At 30.7% G+C, this 19,171-nt stretch overlaps 1 protein-coding gene across 1 annotated transcript; it reads right to left on the bottom strand.

The window, feature by feature from the left end:
* Positions 1–1,062: 1,062 nt before the first annotated feature.
* Positions 1,063–11,266, bottom strand: LOC8278094 (pentatricopeptide repeat-containing protein MRL1, chloroplastic). The gene is made up of 19 exons (XM_002534002.3): positions 10,824–11,266; positions 9,911–10,697; positions 9,566–9,797; positions 9,271–9,334; positions 9,034–9,178; positions 8,834–8,949; positions 8,204–8,332; positions 7,845–8,018; positions 7,594–7,758; positions 7,025–7,165; positions 6,444–6,543; positions 5,937–6,045; positions 5,692–5,783; positions 4,554–4,644; positions 3,973–4,204; positions 3,770–3,862; positions 3,226–3,274; positions 2,830–2,923; positions 1,063–1,914 (listed from the first exon to the last, which is right to left on the bottom strand). The coding sequence occupies exons 1-19, from the start codon at positions 11,163–11,165 to the stop codon at positions 1,680–1,682; spliced, it is 3,390 nt and encodes a 1,129-aa protein (XP_002534048.2). The 5' UTR covers positions 11,166–11,266; the 3' UTR covers positions 1,063–1,679.
* Positions 11,267–19,171: the final 7,905 nt, after the last annotated feature.

The following is a 19,171-nucleotide window of genomic DNA, read 5'->3' as shown; positions in this document are numbered from 1 at the left end:
TTACTTCGATCGGTCATTATTATCGTACGGTTCATATTTAATTATATAACTTTAGTACTTAAGTAACTCCTAATTTTTTATTTGACCTTCAAATCAATTTTATTATTCCAATAACTTTTAAAATTATGATTTGTAATTATATTTTTTATTTAAAAAAATTATATTAAAAATTATAAAATAGTAAAATTACAAGATATTTTTTATACTTATTTCTATTAATTAAGATGCAATACTTCCTGAGAGAAATTTTCTAATATTTTTTTTCTTCAAGAAAATCTTATGAATTTGTTGAAAAATAAAGGATGTTGATGAAAGAAAATTATCTGAATTTTGTACTATAGCAAATGATTTTAGATAAGTATAATTAATTGCATATTTAATCATAAAATTAATATAAAAGTTAAACTTTCTTTTCTAAGGAAAACTGTAGGTTACATGAATTTACATTAATGGCATCACTCACCTAAATTCCATGGTTGGCTACACAGCAGATTTAAAGACAAGGACAGGAGTGACCTACTTACTAGCAAACGCAGGGAAACAAAGGAGAACGTGTGTGTACACATTCGTAATCCAAGTCCAAAGAACCTTCAATATTGAATTTTCCAGAAGAGGAACATTAAACATCACATGAATGGCCTCTGATGTTTCCTGATTGCTGTATCCTTTGAAACTGGTATTTTAATGTTATCAACAATTTTTATATGTTCACCCAGTTGGATGAAACAAACATGTCGGGCAAGCAGACCTTATGCTTCGTTTGGATGACATAAGGGTTGCTGGCCGTCATTGCAGACAACCCATCTAACATTTGGTTAGCTGGTTCCCTTGACCCACTGATTTCAACTTCTTCCCTACACATTTTTTCTTTTTTACTGCAATGCATATCATTTTCTCTGAATTGAATCGACATCAGCCTTCTCGAAAGCTTAAACTTTCATAATCGTGAGCATCGTTCTCCGCCCGTTAATCGTCCGAGTGCGCAGGTTTTTCTTCCTGGAAATTAACTATGTTCATGTCTTCACTGCTTAATGCACAAGGGCATGGAACGTAACCACAAAATAGAGAAAAGAGAAAACAACTGGAGTAGTATTGCCAAAAAGATATACATAATAGATACAAAATTGACAATGTACATTGGTAGATGATATCTTCTTAATTACAAGCAGTACTTTTGTATTATACATTATGTGATGCAACAGTCTTCATTATTCTACCTCTTACTTTCGGCATTGGACTTCTGCTGTTGAAGAGGCAGGAAATGGCCAAGGCAGTATCATGTTGGACTGGGCATGGTTAATTTATTTCTGCTCAAAAAGGAAAACCATGAGTGACTGCTCAATAAAGCAATCTCTTTTCTTTCAGCCATAAATTGTTTTAGACTGCTCAATAAAGCAATCTCTTTTTTTCAGCCATAAATTGTTTAAATTCCTTTGGCCATATTCACTTCATTTATATTCCTCTGGGAGTATCCTACAAAAGTCTGTTGAAGGAAAGGACTTTCAACTTCTAACAATCTCCAAAAACCATCCAAGAGCAGGAAAGCAATTTGGCCTGCGGTAGGATAATGAGACTAGGTCATCTATAAAACTGTTGTAATCTCATGATAAAGAAAAGCTCTCCATATAACTCATTCTTCTAAATCCGTTTCCTATCAGCAGCAATATTTATCCTTCCTCTTAATTCAAAGACAAATTTCCAGTTCGTATATTGCGCTGCTGATGAGTTATTCCTTTTCCTATTCGTGATAAGGAAAAGCTCAACTCTTCTGGTTTTCCACTGAAAGGTGAAGCAAGCTTTGGTTGCAACCATCTTCTCAATGAAATCCCATTAATTCTAATCTTCCCATATGATTCATTCCCTTGATAAGGCAGTCCTAGCCTTCTCAAAAGAGATGCAACATCCTGACTGATCCTGCAAACCACAGCATTTCCATTCAGAATCATGGCTGCTATTTGTCCAGCAATTTGTTCATCATGCATAAATTGTTCTGCGACCAGTATATCTAATGAGCATCTCATGCATTTGGTCTTAAGGTGGTTATAGAGAATCACATTATATTTCCTGAACTTCTAAACAACGTAGACAGGTTGGACATTTATTGGTTATTAGGCCTTTCCAGAAAACATATGTTGACTTAATATGTTCTGATGCTGATGGGATGAATTTAGTCTTCCAAAAAAAATAGCTACATTTACTGATTAACTACCTTGCTATTAGTTCTAGCCTTTCTGCTGAATAGGAAAAGGACTTGAACAAAAGACAGAAAGGGTGTTGTTAATGACATTTATCCTGAATATTTGACTCAGCATCAGACTAGGAAGCTTGGCATGAGTAATGTGTCACTACGAAGATGCTGAAGGACTCAGTTGGCATGCTGACAAGGTTGGTAGACACAGTAGGATTTATATCATTTGATTTCTTCCCATTTAAAATGTTGTAATTTTGAAGATTGGATAAAGAGATAAGAGGATCAATAAAAAGGGGTTAGATAATGTTCAGGCAGGTCCCAATAATAGTTGGAATCTATACAACTTGCATTACATATTAACAAGCCAATCCAATGTCAACTCAATATAGACACAAACCTCATGGCATTATCCTATCCCAGATTTATTGTTACTACCTAGCATTATAACTTTCTGGGGTAAAATTTGAAATTTTGAAAGCTTGACCAAAATTCAGCGCGTTTGGGGCCATTATTCTGAAAAAGTAATTTGGAACCTTGTATTGATCTAGCAGCACATCCTAAAATACCATAATTGAAGAAGGGAGCTTATTGGGAAAAGATGTTATTGCATACGATACTTATAAAGTAGTATTTCTTACCTTCCTGCAAGGTTGATTGTTTTCTCCCCTTTAAGTGTTTTGATTTGCGTCATCTCTGTAGGCAGTAGAATTGTTATATTGGGTAACTTTGCACCTGCCAATATTTTCAATGGTGGAAAAAGATAACTAAATGTTAGACTTTACTCATTGAGTTAGAAAAATTACAAGCAATTATTTATATATATATATATATATATATATATATATATATTTGTAGATAGATAGATAGATAGATAAAACATGACATTTCAGTTTTATTCCCCAGTAGTAGAAATTGTTTAATTGCTTAATTTTAAGTCGCCCTGGCCTTTCTTTTCTTTTCTTTTTTTGTTTTTGTTTTGTGTGTGTGTGTGTGTGTGTGTGTGTGTGTAGTTTAATAAGTAAATAAATCCTTACCAGCAGCAAGCCGATGCTTGAGACCTTTCAAAATCGTTAAGAGGTACACCTGAAAAGATTCTTTAAGAAGTCATCAAATGAAGTCATTGCAGCACATCCTTAAGCAGGGAAAAGCAACAACTCTATGGCAGAGAAGACGTTAGAAACTTGAATTATCAATACATGTTCCATTTTTGTCTTGCACAAGCTCAGAAAATTACAAGTGAAAACAAGCCACGAACAAAAAGTAGAAATAAAATGAAGCAACAAAAAATGCCAATTATTAAGGCACGAGATAAAACGAAAAAATAAGAACTCCCAGAGCAGTCTCTCTTCATAAAAGGCTCAATAGTCAACAAATAACAACATTTTTGAGAAGTCGCTGAATAAATTATGATGCACTCTGGGACATCAGAGTATCAGAAAATTGAAATCTAGAAAATTGCAAATGCACTACTCTGAGCAAGCACAGAGTTTTTATGGAGTCGAAGAAATGTATATAAAAATTAGAAATTTCCTCAAGAAACTATCTCTGTGGCAGTAAAATACCATGTAACAAACTCACCTCAGCAATATGAGATTGCAATAGTTTAGCATCCATAACAATGGGACTTTCTTTAAAAGATGCACATGGAACAGTTCCAAGAGAAGCAGCTTCCTGTCAATGGTAATAGTCTTAGTCGGCATCTAACTAGCATCCCCAACTATAAAAATTATAATAAAGCATGAAATAAGAAAATTGAAGAAATAATTCAGCTGTATGCTGACCTCAAGCAACGAAAAAGCACGAGGATCATATTCTCCAAATCCATCCACCAAAGCGCATAGGTTAGAGAATTTTGATGGGTCAGCAGTAACTCCCAAATTTTCAACTAATCTTCCTTTCAATGAGGCATCACAAGGAAGCTGAAGGCATCCTAAAACTTGTGAAACAACTTCCATTGTAGGTTTCTCTCCAGCTGCGATTGTTTCACGGTAGACTGTTAAGGCCCGTGATGTCCTAACAAGACAGTGGAGAATATTAGATAATTCTTTTGCATGACTGCCAACCTATCAAACTTGACAATAGTTAAGAAATTAGAAGCCCTCCTCCCACAAATACTCAACAGAAAACAATAAAAAAGGAATAAAAGCAAAGCATTGCATTGTCATTGATCAAGAAGGAAATCCAAAGGCAACTCGAATTTTTGGTGCAATTGTAGGTAATTCCTAAAATTATCTTGCATATTCTTTTTTTATGAACAAGAAATATGATTTTAAAAAATTAAAAATCATAGGATTTCTTTTTAATTTTGAGTTTTATTTAGAAAAACTATCTAAAAGTAGTTGGGAGAAAAAAGATGAAATACCACTCGTTTTTTATTTGCGGCCGTCCAGAATCAAAAGACAAGATGGATTCACCAAGTGAGCAAGCCTTCTTGTATCTCCGCAAGCACATTCCTTCAAAGAAAAAAGCCTCGGAGGATTGATTAAAATCATTGGAGATGAGAACTTCCATTTTAATGTACAATGTGCAATCCAGATACATTAAAGCAATGCCGTGTCAAGTATTGAACATTAAACAAAATTCTGAATCAGTCCAGATACATTAAACCAGTGCCATGGCAAGTATTGAGCTTAAAACAATCGGAAGACCTGATAGAAAAATTTCAATATTATTCCTAGTCCAACAAAAGAACAATCAAGCCAGAAAGAATGAGTTTTCTGTCTGATAAGAATGAATTTTGTGTTTGATAGGAGATAGTTGAATTGATTTTTTTTTTTTTTTGTTTAGATTTATGAATCTGCCTAGAGAAAGCCAAAAACAAAAACTCATTAGAGCTTGGTACATTCTTGAAGTTGGATCGCAAATAAGTTTTCATATGCATCCACAGATCCTATCAAGACACTGTTGTAAGACTAGTTGACTAAAAGATGTATTGATGTTGTCAAAAGAATTTTGAAATAAAAATTTCATCCAAATCCTTTCGTTTGAAATTCATCCATCCAAAAAACTGAGGCAGGTGTACTGGTAAGCATATTATACTTCAGGTAAATTTTGACTTCAACAGCTCAACCTCTTAAATTCTACATTTCCCAAGCTTGTCCAGTTGATATCAATCAATAGAGATTATGGCTTTAAGGCATTGCCTAGAGGGAGAGGCGGATATTGTTTTACCAAACCGAGAAAGATTTGTGGTCATTGGCTGTAATCTGATACGTTCTCTAGTCACTGAGACTTGGGAAGCATCTAACAACTCAGAAAATAATCTAACTTGACTTTCCATAGTATGTAAAATAAAAGGTTAAAGAATAATAAATGCCAGAAGAAAAGTTAAAACAACCTGAAATCATCAGTAAAAATGGTTATTCTTATGCTTTTTAAATGATGTAAAATCAGCTCCAAGGAAATTAGAAGATGGAATTCAGCAATTTCAAGGCCATGGATATACAACAGAAAAAGAAAAAAGAAAAAAAAAAAAAGAAGCATTTGTCTTTAGTACTTACCAATTATACATTTGTACATAAGAAAGGTAGGGGTGATGCAATCTTCTTTGGCTTGTGAAAGAAGCATGTCACCAGCATCTAGATCATCCTTTCTGCAAAAAGGAAAAAAAATGAGGAAGTTTATGGCACTAGAAGATAAAAACAAATGATTAAGAGTAAGATGTTATGACACTCAAAACAAAAGGTAAAAATTGAAAAAAGTAAATAATAATTAAATTTGGTAATTGAACTCATAAAGGGCATACCTCTCACTGGCCACTAAGAGTATAGAGTATGTAACAATGTTTGGGCACAAGCCGAAACTCTTCATTTCTGACAGAGTTTCAAGAGCCTTCTGTAGTTGATCCCCATCACCTGCAGCAAAAAGTCTGCTTATCTCACTTTTGGTTTTTGCTATACAAAATTACATTAAGGCTGCACATGTTAGCACCATATTTCCATATTTTTATAGCTTATACATATTTAATCTCCAGAACAGTAGGAGATTTAACATTCAAGGAAAGCTTGCTTGTTTCACATGGACACATTACTTCAATGGTTTCTTTTCTTTGATATTTTATTTACTAATGTTTTTGCTTCTTTTCTAGTAGTTATTTTTGATGGTCTGAAATACGATTCTAATACAAAATCAGAAGCACTAACCAATCCTAAAATTCAAAATGGAGCATCAATAAGAAAAATAAGAAAGTATAGACTACTAGAAAAATCAGAAAGTCTAGTCTGTTCTGAAACAATAATAGATACAGACTTACACAAGGCAGTCATCAAAGCATTCATGGTTGAGACTGTTGGCTTCAGTTTAATGGCCTTGATATCCTCATACAGCTCCAGTGCCTTCTGCCAGTTTTTTGCCTGAACAACAACAAGAAAACGTATAACTGCTATTGCAATTCTGGCCTTCACAGTACATTTTCATTTAAGACATATGGAAAGAAAAAAATCAAATGAGCTAAAGACAATTTTCTGTTTTCCTGGTGTCATGAGTCATGGCTGCTTCTATATGAAACAATATTTAATGCAGACCAGAATTTTGAGAAAATCATATAAAATGCAGCAGAAAGAAAAAGTGAGCAACATTTCTCTTTGCATAGCAACAAGGATATAACAAAAACCCTTGCTATCTTGATAAAAACAGGCTTCAGATCTGAAAACATCAATAATTAGATCAAAAAGCTAAAGAACTAAAGCTTAATTCCTAACATAACTTGTATAGTTCCAGAATTTAGCAAGGGGATTCCGTCTTGATAAATGCAACACTACAAACCAAGAATTGAATCATTTATATATAGGATTAACTTTTCTTTTATCACATGACTGAATATATAAGACATACATTACTGCAAGCTCCCATCAATGAACTATATGGTACAATTCCAAGCTGTGTTCCTTGAGTCCTGGCTTCCTGTAAGGTCTCAAATGCAATATCCACCAGTCCAGCATGCCCTGCTACATCTACCAGTGCACTGAGAAACATCTGCATGAAAATGTCAGTAAGAACGACACTCATATAGATAATGTAAAGCCTCTACCATATGTTGCTTAAAACAGAGGAGAATGCTTGCTCCTTAATATTGGATGTCAGATACATCATTCTGCTTTTGTAAATTTAGATGATAGTCATCTTTTATGAAGTTATTGATTATGTTTACTTCTAGCATGCATGACTGCAGCCATTTGGTTACATTTTCCTAATTGAATAAATTAATCCACTTACTATGAGAGAGACAGAGAGGTACAGTCCAATGAAGCACATTGAAAGTGATACAATTTTCACTTCCACCAAACAAGAAATACTCCATTCATCAGAGATAACCACAGTACCACACACCATAGTTCCCTATATACCTTATCCGATTACAATTACAGATGTTAAAATGGTTCAACAGAAATAGCAATACATACCTCATCGGGGGCCACACCCTTTCTTGTCATGTCATCATACACACTGCGAGCGAACTCCCAATCACCAGTCTGGCTGCAAAAATTAACAGCAATAGTATAAACCTCTGGAGTGCCTTTGATGTTATATTTATGCAGCATGTTGTATACTTCTTTTGCTCGATCAACCTAAAACAACAGATTTATTCAGTCATAAACTAATAAAGATATCAATTGAGAAAACGCAGTACCATATGTACAGATAATAGACACACCTGGCCAGCCTTTGCACATGCCTTCATTAATGCACCGACAGTTATGTGATCAGGGTCAATAGGATGCGTCTCAGCCCCCATTTCTGCTAACACATCAAAGGCACGATCCACAGCTCCCGATTGACCGCATGCGGTGATAAGTGCATTAAAGACAACTCGGTCTGGCTTCACGTTCTACTGCATATAACATTTTATCAATGGGAAGATTAATTTGATTTAGAATATAGGAGCAAACAAGAACATGAAATCACAGCCTTGCTAATTTTACCTGAGAACAAGCGTAAGGATTTGATATGGAAAAGGTAAGTTCCACATGAAAAATATGCACATGTATACACATATGTAGTTTTACACAATACCTTGGACCTCAGTATCCCATAAGCGCCAAATGCTTTAGCCATTTGTCCTGCTTTGGCACAGCCATCAATTAGTGATCCATATGTGTGAACATTTGGTTCAACTCCAGCATTAACCATCTCATGGAAAACCTAGCACAACCATCAGGGTAAGTCATTCACAATCATAATGAACATAGTTATGTAGCATCTGTTTTCTACTTGCTAAACTAAATGATATAATTACTGGTGAAGTTTGAACAATGGCACATCTGTGGTGGAACGTGTATCATCACCCTGGTACTGCAATGGGTTTAAAGCTATTCAATAACACCATGCAGCCATCATCCAAAATGAAGAATGCTCCAAATGACTAAGAATCTTAAGAATCAGAAAATGAAAGAGCTCATCAATGATGTTGATGAAGCGACCAGCTTTGAATAAGCAAAGACATTCTAGATTAAATAAGACTATGAGCTCATAATTTTAAGTCCTTAATTGATGAATTGGAATGAAAAACAAAAGGCTATAAAAATAAAAAAGATCACTACATTCACCCCCCTAATAAAAATTTTCAGAAAATTTTGAATAAAACCAGAGATCCTAAATTTTTATTGGCAATCTAAATCAAGAGAAGCTAAGAAGTTACCGTACTTCAAACATTGCATCAACTTTTCCACTTTTAGCACAGGTTGATATTAAAGTAGTGTATAGTTTGCAATCAGCTTTGAGTCCAGCCCCCTGAGCAAGACGTAGAACTTCAAAAGCTCCTAAGAGAATAATGCAGAATCAGGAACTGGAAGCATAATTAGAATACCCTGATGAGGTACCTAAGGCTTCACATATAAACTTACCATCTGAATCTTGTGAACTTGAACACACAGACATGAGCATGTTAAATGTGCTCAAGCTTGGGTTAGGAACCAACTTGCAGAACCGAAAAGCTTCCTTCACAGCCTTTTGAATTTTACAGATCTTAAAAAACTTAGCATGATAGATCTGAACCAAAGAAAGCACTACATTACTAACTATGCTGATGAATACATTGACAATGTCTACACTCGAACTAAGGGTTAAAGGTACAAACTTACCTTGCTCATATCTAACAATCCTCTTCTTTCCATATCTTCAAGCAAATCTACACACTCAGCTAACCTAACAAATCATTCAAGAAAAAGCCAAAGATTTTAAGAAAGCATGAGTTGATTACATACTCTATGATCAGAGAAAAGTTTCGCATGCCAATATAAAGTTAAGAACTTTGCTTCATTGGTGGTCTATCTTTTAACCAGATTTTGGTTTTCTTAGACGTTATCTTCACATTGGCAAATTGTCAAGAAGACAGGTCAATAAGCTGAATATGAACAATTCAATGGTGACAATCACCTCCCATCTCTTAGCAACCGATTGTAGCCATGGACTTGCTCTGCTTTATGGTCTTTGTTGGTGCTATGTACACCATTTGGGTAAGGAAACTCAGGTAAGTTTGTATGCTCGTCCTGAATCACATGCCCTTTTTCCTTCTCCCTTGGAAATCCTCTCCTTCCTCCTATGTGCTCATTTTTACGAGAAGCACCTCTTTCATAACGTGCCAGATGAACTTTTCTTTCAACAGTCTCTGTAAGGTTAATTAATTCTTAAGTTAACTTGGTATAGATAAATTAAAATGAAATAGAGCCATACTTTACACCATTAAACAAATATGAGAAATATGCTTTTCTGTGGCATCACCTGCAAACTGAGGGGACTGTGGTGACAATAGTTCTGCCTCTTTCCCTACACCATTCACCTTCAATGAAGAAATGTTGTTGCCAATCAAAGGGGCAGCATGAGAAGACACTGTGTCTAAACCATTTAAGTTTGACGGAGATTTCTCAGTTGATTGATTCTCCTCATAAAATTTGTAAAGATCCTCCCTAGCAGATTTCTTGGTGATGTCATAATAGCTAGAAATGCCATCCTTCTTGCCAATTTCATCATTCATGGTGGACGAAGCAGTATCATTGGACTTCTCTTCTAATAATTGAGTCAACTCAGAATCAACCTCAGTTTCATCTCTACTCCTTTCTATAGTCAACTCAGATAATTCCCTTGCAAATTCAAGTGGCAATACACTTTCTGATCCATGAATTACAGGCACAGGATCCAATAAAACCGAAGCATTATCAGATTGTTTAGAAACCACATAAGTACAAACATTAGAAGAAACAGTAAAATCAGCACTGTTATTATCAGATTCTGTTGATTCAACTAAAACAGAAGTCTCGTTTGACAAAGCATTCTCAATAACATAGCTGTTCTTGTCAGATTCTGTTGATTCAACTAAAACGGAAGTCTCATTTGGCAAAACATTCTCAATAACGTAGCTGTTCTCTCTAGCATTATCTACCAAATCCTTGCTTTTTACTTCAAGGGTGGTGGAGGTCACTTTATGAAGATGCCCAACATCCAGAAATGGACTTCTAACAATGTTATTCACAATGTTTTTCCCCAATTGAGATAACCCATCACCCAAATCCTATATCATTCACAAAACAACAAAGAAAGATAAAGACTTTAGCATAAATAAACCGAACTAGAAATTTTTTTTTTTTTAAAAACACTACATTAGCTTAAAGAAAGATAAAATAATTAGTCTTTTTACCTCTTTAGAAGTCTTTCTCTTCTTGTTATTCTTATTGGTGAAGTGGTGATGTAAATAAGCAAAAGAGAGAGCAGAGAAAGTGGAAACAGCAACAACAACAAGAACAGAATCTAGCCGAAAAGAAGCGTTGATTAGTAAACTTTGGGACTGGTTCTTCTCACGAATCTTGATTTTCTTGGATTTTCTTCCTCGAAGAGGTGAAGCAGAACCAGGAGGACGGAGATTGTGAGAGCAACCCAAGAATTGTCTTCGAATAAAGGAGGATTTAGTAGAAGAGAATTTAGTGTTAGTGGTGGAGAGAAGGGCTAAAGATTGGGATTTAGGAGAGAAGCTTAGCTCCATCAATAAGTGAAAAGTGTAAGAAAGAAAGAAAGGAGAGTGAGGTGGTGAAGAGGATAGGGGGGAGAAGAAGTAGAGGAGGAGGTTATGAAATGGAGAGAAATAAAATGGAGGTTGTGATTGTTTTGTTTTGTTCAACAGACAAATTGGATATTGTTTAGCTGCTGACGTGGCTTAAAACTGAATTCTGCATTGGGAATTTCAATAGAGTAGATTATGGTTTCCCCTTGGTTTTTTAACACATTAACACTTTTGTCCATTTTATTTGAAATTTGAAATAAGTAAATCCTTAATTTTAACTCTTTTGGGTCCTTTAATTGAATCTTTTGTATCGTTTTTGGAATGGAATAATTATATTTTTAGTATTTAAATTTTTAAAAAAATAATAAGTAAATAGTTAAACTTTTAAGACTAATAATTAAACATGATAATCTGTAAAAGAAATAATAAAATAGTAATTTTAGCAGGTTACATATTATAAATGTTGATTTTTCTTTTTATATTAAATAAGATAAAAAATAAAAAATATATAGGAAAGATATTATTGTAAAAATAATAAAATAATAAACTTGTCCATCATATATAAATGTGATTTTATCAAATCATTAGAATTTTATAGAGCAATAAATATTAGAATTTATGAATTGGAAATTAAAGATTAAAAATACTAAATTAAATATTAATAGAAGTTAGAGAAAAAAAGTTATATAAGATAAAATTTACCCTAAAATTATATCATTAATAAATCTATTTTAGTTTTTGATGTGTTGAACAATTTTTGCTTTCTGATTTATATCTATAAACATTTAAGGGAAATTCGAAAGTCACCTGCTAAAAATACCATTTTATTATTTTTTTTATAGACTGTCACACTCAATTGTTAGTTTTAAAAATTCAACCACTCGGTTGTCATTTCTTGACACGTTCATACATTAACAATGTAATTATCCCTTTCGAGATTAATGTTATATCGATGGATTTAATCTTGTCATAAGCTAGCTATAACCCTATGAATATTAGAGATAAATATAAAACGTACTAGTTAATTTTTCTATTTTATATTTTTAAATATATCATTTTTCAAATAAAAAAAGACATTTGATTATAATTATATGACAAAAAAATATATTTCACTATTAAAATATCTCATTTACCAGGAATCAACTATCTTCACTCATATCAGTCATTATTATCACATTGCTCGTGTTTAATAATGTGAGTTTGAAGCTTAACAACTTCTAATTCATATTTAATCGTTAATTTCGGTTTAAAAAGTTATTAATTCGATGATATAGATTTAACAGTCACATAATGACGTTTTGAGTTGTTAAATTTTAATTTCATATTACAAAATATGAAAAATACAATAATAATAGCTGATTACAGTGAAAATGACTAAATCATTATCAATTGATATTTTAGTAAAAAATATTTTTTTACCATAATTTTTAACTACGTATCTTTTTCTTTAAAAAAATAACACATGCACAAATTTGTCTAATAGTAAAATTACATAATACTTTTTTATACTTATTCCTACATATTATGCATTTGGAGAACAATATCTATGATCTTTGGCAGTGAGAGAGCTACTATCACGTATTCCTCCTTTTAAAAAAATAATTCTGAATGCATTTCTTATATCTTTAAAATTTCAGGTAAAACTGCATTAGTCAAAGCATTTTATTATGACAAAAATAACTAAAATTTTATTTCAGAAGTGATTTAACCTAAGCATTAATATTTTTTACATAAAATTAATATTTTATTTTACATTCTAATCTTATCAAGATAATAAAAAAATAAAAGATAAAAAAAATAGATTTAATTTTGTTCAACTCTTTATTAAAAAATGATGTAAATTTAAATTTAAAATGTTATCTGAATTTATTTATAATAAAAAAACAACTAACAAGAATATTGAAAGTATTGGTAAATATACAATTAAGGTTTAATATAAGTGGCAAAAATGTTTGTTCTTATAAATAAGAAGTCTTAAATTTGAATCCTTTTATACGTATTAATTAAAATTTCGCCTTATAGTGAGTGCAAAGGCATAATTATTTCTTGTTGTATAGTATATTATCTGTTCGCCCTCTATGAATTAAAAAAGAAAAGTAAAGAATTAATAAATGTAACAATGAAAAAAAATTTAGGCAATTTATTCAAAAAAAAAAATTCATCAAACAGGTGGTGTTCAATGAAATTACTCAACACAACCTGACCATGAATGATGTATAGTATATTTCTGATTTAAGTATGCACAATCAATCATCATAATTGCAACATCAACCATTGAATAAAAATCTAAAATGTACTATAAAACTCTATTAAGCAATATTTCATAAACCCATATTATAAAGTTTCAATAAAAGAATACATAATTCAAGAACTAAGAATTAATTTACATTTTTCAATTTTTATTATATTTAGTTATCATTTTAATTTAATAGATGCTTAATAATATTATTTTTATTTACTTAATATTTATTATCATAATAAATTACCCAATCATATGCTAGAATAGTATGATGTATGATGTATGATGTATGATGTATGATGTGCGAGTGTGATCAGGGCAACAAATGGCCATGATGCATATTTGTGGTAGTATGAGATTCGATGAGTAATATATATGGCAAAATGCATCATCGAGCCTTTGAAATTTTTAATTTTATTTATTAAATTTTTAATTTTTATTTATTTTATTTAAGTTCAGTTATTTTTCTCTTTATTAAAAATTATTAAGTTCTTAATAAAAATAAAAATATAAAATATAAAAACTTAATAAAATAAATAAAAATCTCGATTAATTAATAAGTAGTTATAAATTATTAAAATTCTATGTATCAGTAAAATTAATTTTAGGGGAAATTGAAAAGAAAAGAAGAGAGTCATCAACAAGAATCCAATTTTTTTTATTGTATAAATACTTTTTCTCTGTTTTTTTTTTTTTTTTTTGAAAGAGAAGTTTAAAGGATGATGATTGATGTTTGACCTAGAGCCATCTCTCTTTTCTTTGTGTATTTAGTTTTTTTGGTAACTTTAGGTTTTCTAGATTTGATTTTGTTCTTACATCTTATTATTATGATATTTGTTTTCTTTTTATTAAGTGTGTTATTGATTTTTTTTTTTATGATACTTTTATTGTCTTTTACTATGGGAGTTTTTCGTTGTATTTTTTCATAGGGATTTTATTGTCCTCCTCAATGGAAGTTTAAATAATTTAGTGTAAAAGATTCGATCACAACTCTTTTTCAATCGGACTCATAAGAATATAGAAAAATCATCAAATGGAATATCTAATAAAAAAATATTTCAAAACTCTATTAACGTGATTGAAAATTTTCGATTAAATTTTTAATTTTTTCTATTATTATATTTTTTAATAATTTTTTATAGTGATGTAATTTTATATTAAGATGTATAAATTTATTTCTATAAATGACAACCACGATGCTTGTTTTTAAATAAATAAATAAATAAATATCTCGTTAATTATGAGTAACAAACTCTTAACTCAATAAAAATAAAGTACAAAAATTCAATAAAAACTCAAAAACACTAATATGCAATGCTTCGTTAATCATAGCTATTCAATTAGCTGCTTGTTAAAAGTGGGTTGGAAGATATTGGTTGTATAGTATTTCTGTATCATTTGCAGTAACTTATTTATTGGAATCTATATATAGTATTTTATAATGTTTTCCATGGAAAATTAAAAAAAAAAAATCAATGCCGATTCAATCTATATCGTATTGACTTAAGATTTCTTAATATTTAAATTAAATATGATAGGTTATGTTTGCAATCTACACCCTTAATTTGAAGTAGTACAATTGAAATTTGTAAATCTTGGATTGAAAATTTAAAAAATAGATAATTTTTATTGGATAAGAAATTTGAAAGGTTGATTTTGAATTAATGGTCAATTATATAAATATAACCTATTATGTTGAACTCAAACATAAAAGAATCACTAAATACATATTTGAACACTTCAATTTTGATCATGTAGTAATTTTAATACTTCAACTTTTAATTTAATCTAGTAAACACTTCAACTTATAATTTTTATAATATTTAAACATTTTTTGATATGTGGTTTTACTCAATATTTTTACGTGTATTATGCATAAGTATTTTAATATTACCATTACATAAAATTTAGGCGTTTGTTAGATTAAAATAAAAAATTATTACAAAAATAAAATTTAAGTGTTTATTAGATCAAAATAAATATTGAGGTGTTAAAATAATTAAATAATCAAAATTCAAGTGTCTAAATATACATTGTACCTAAAAGAATTTTTAATCAGATTTTATTTTCTTATTAAAATTAATATAAAAAAGCCATCGGGACTTAATCAATAAATTACTCTAAACAAAAGAAATAAATAAATAAATTAGGATGTCAACATTTAAGAGCATCCCCAGTGATACTCTTTCTTTTAAAGAATATAATTTCTATGATAAAGAGCATTTTAAAGAATATTCAAATATAAAGAATAAAACACTTTATTTAAGTCCAGTGCACTTTTTATATTTTTTTCTTTATTTTATTTTTGTTTACATAAGTATTAATAGTTTTAGTTTCTCTTACCTTTTAATTTTAATTTTTACCAATAAAAAAAGGCTAAATACATAAATGACCCTTTAATCTTATTTCATTTTAGTAATTGGCCTCCAAATTCAATTTTGATTCAATTTGACTTTTCAACTTTATGAATTATTAATTTTTAACCCTTCACTAATGATAGTAATGAAAAATTAATATTCTCACTAACGACTTTATTTATAATAGACAAAATACATAATTAAGCTCTAGAACTTGTCATGTTTTTGTGATTAGCCCATAAACTTAACTTTGATTCAATTTGGCATATGAATTTCATAAGTTGTTATATTTAAATCCTTCATAACTGAAAGTTAAATTGGATTAACCTCCTATGAAAAGTGTGTTCTATTAATTTTAATGTATTATTTATCATACATTAAAATTATTTATTAATTTTACTAAATAACATAACAATATATTTTACAAAAGAGTAAAATTAGTGCTGTAAATGAACGAAGCTTCTCGTGAGCTACTCGGAGCTCAACTCGGTAAAAGCTCGTCCAAGCTCGTTAATAGAGATTCGTTAGTATTAACAAACCAAACTTTAACTTGTCAATACTCGACTCATTAGCTCGTGAGCTAGCTCATTTTTACAAACTTATGAGCCTATTCATGAGCTAACTCATTAATGGACTTGTGTTTAAGCTCGTAAAAAATGTACAATATTGTGGGCAATGGTTTCAGGCGCGTACCCAAGTGTCTTTAGCAACTACGACACTGTAAGACTTTTCAACTAATTGAGAATACGTTAACTAGTCACTAAGACTAGCGCGAAGATGGAAGTCGCCACCCGGGTAATCATCGGGACAATTTTACTAATGAGTGGCGTTTCTCAGATTCCATAAGGAGCTTAAACCATAAAATCCAGAGATGGATCCAGAAGCCAACTTAATTATTTGTATATATTAGTTTTCAATTTTATTGTTTAACAAATTATTTCCTGTAAACACAAGCAATTTATACACTGGTATGCTAAATAACATATATAATTCACCTAGCTCTAGCCTATTTTATTCAAGCCCAACCCACATTGGAGTTGTTAGTCTAATTTACTAGTTAATCATGTACGTATAGCTTATCTAATCTAGCCTAATTATATATTATGCTTTTGATTTCCAACATTTAGACCTAATTGACTACTTATTATGACAAAGCATGTTCTATGTGAACCTAGTTCTAAGAGCCCAACCCTAACTTAAGTATATCAAGGCCCACTAAGCCTACTTCAATTTTAGAATTTAGGCCTAGTTAATGTTAATTAGCCTATTAAACTAAAGTGTTCATGTTGGGTCCAATTTTTACCCTAAGTCTATGTAGCCCGTTTTAATTAATCAATCATATAACACATATTAAATCAATGATATAGTAAGCAAAATAAACAAAATAAGATATAAGAAATAAACCTAACCATTACAAACCCGGCCTACAACTAAAATTGTAAATGAAATAGACCTAAAAATCTAATATAATACATAAAATACATCAAACTCGATCAAAGCCAAAAACTTGGGCCAAAACATTGCACAATCGATCGGCACTAAGTATAGAACCGATCAGCTCAACGCAGAGCCAATTGGCTCAGCATTGAGTCGACCGACTCTAGGGTTCCAGACAGGTTTTTATTGATTCATTAGTGTATCTCACATCCCTAAAGCCAAATTTCACATGCACAGAAAATAAAAATCAATTAGAAAAGAAAGAAATGAAATAAAAAAGGGAATATAAACAACAAGAATCAATTGATTGATCAAAAACCCTAAAAACTCGTGAAAACCCTAGAAATTAAAAGCACAGTAAATAAAAAAATTATTAATCATGCAATCCTATTGAACATATTTAGTTACTGAATCATAATGAAAATATAAATCTAATCATTAATCATATTGCATATGTCTAATCACATTCAAAATTCTAATTGACAAATTATTATATTCAAAACCCTAATGTTCTTATTATCAGATTTCAAAATCCAATTAACATGCAAATCCAAAGAGACCCTAATCTAATAATATTAATCATAAATAATAATAGTAGCCTTAATCATGTATCTAAGAAAAATCAACAAAAAAAATTAAAAAAATAAAGAAATCGGTTTAGGATGATGATGGATGCATGTTTGGAGGAACTTCAGGTTGTCATAATAGTTGATGATTCTAAGAGTCTCAGGTGATGAGGATGCAGTTGAATCAAAGACTGGTTGGGGATCCAGTGATGGATGTGAGGTTAAAAATCTTCTGTCGATTAAAAAAGTTCTTTCTTGAGTGGCTTCTTTCTTAGTGACTTGAGTTTTTTGAAGAACGAAAAAAATTTCTCTCTTTTTCTCTCTGAATGTTCTCTCTTAATTCTTTTTCTCTTTATGAGTGTTCCTTATTTTTTCCTAACCTTAGACTCCTCTTTCTATTTATAGAGATAGGGTTTCAAAGGAAACCGTACAAGAAACAATAATCTTAATTATTCTTTAAAAATAAGTTGATAAAGATCTAAATTTAATTCTTTAAATTTAAATGATTATCATTAAAAATCCATTATTATCGTCAAAAAACCTTCTAGAATTTGTTATCTAGACGTAAAATCATTGAGAAAAATATCAAAGTGCAAAAATCCAATCAGCACTATATAGAAACAATGGGCTCTACTCGAAGCCGATTGACTCTACATAGAGAAAGTTTAAGAAGAAATTCCAATTAGGTCCCTAAATTTATAAAAAATTTCATTTTGACCCTCGAACTTTTTTTGACAATTGAGTCCAAATTGATTTTTGAAAAAGGTAGTTCCAACTAGATTAACCTCAACCATAACCTTGGATTCGCCCGTCCTTCGTCTCATGAGACTCAAAAAGGACAATAACTTTCATGATAGAGTTTATCGTAATTCCCTCGATATTTGGATCCAGAAATGGGTGCTGACAAATATTTTTTATTTTAATATCTTATTTTACATATATATAAATATTTATCAATTTCTATAAAGTAATGTGTATAAATATTCTTATTTTTATTATATAGTATAATTAACTTCTATTAAACATTTAATGTTTAGAATTAATTGATTCAACATGATGAAATAAACTATATTGTTAAGTAAATAAATATAGTTAAGAATAATCTAAGTTAAAATTGATAAATAAGTTCTAAATAAATTCTAATGAGTCTAGCTTGAAATAAATTCGAGTTCGATTCGAGTTCATAATTAGTGAATTCGAGCTCGGTTTGAGTTCGTGCAATATAGTAATAAACCAAGCTCAAGCTTATTAAAATCCGGCTCGACTCGGTTCGTTCACAACCATAATTAAAATGAACTGTTGTAATCCTTCAGCTTTTTACCATCATGAACTTCTTTTTATGCTCATAGGCAATAGCAGTAACTGTAGCAAGAAAATGTTTAACAAAGA

The sequence above is a fragment of the Ricinus communis genome, chromosome 8, assembly GCF_019578655.1.
Source record: "Ricinus communis isolate WT05 ecotype wild-type chromosome 8, ASM1957865v1, whole genome shotgun sequence".
In the NCBI taxonomy this organism is placed as follows: domain Eukaryota; kingdom Viridiplantae; phylum Streptophyta; class Magnoliopsida; order Malpighiales; family Euphorbiaceae; genus Ricinus; species Ricinus communis.
Note: the sequence above shows the minus strand (reverse complement) of the source record. Positions and strands in the feature narration are given on the sequence as shown.

Bases quoted from the DNA above. Each gene is read 5' to 3' on its own strand.
- LOC8278094 (XM_002534002.3), bottom strand. From the start codon at position 11,165: ATGGAGCTAAGCTTCTCTCCTAAATCCCAATCTTTAGCCCTTCTCTCC. The intron at 7,166-7,593 runs GTATGTATTGCT...ATTTTCATGCAG, and splicing joins AGGGTGTGGCCCCCGATGAG to ATGTTTCTCAGTGCACTGGT. The intron at 5,784-5,936 runs GTATGCCCTTTA...TCCTTTTTGCAG, and splicing joins CTCTTAGTGGCCAGTGAGAG to AAAGGATGATCTAGATGCTG.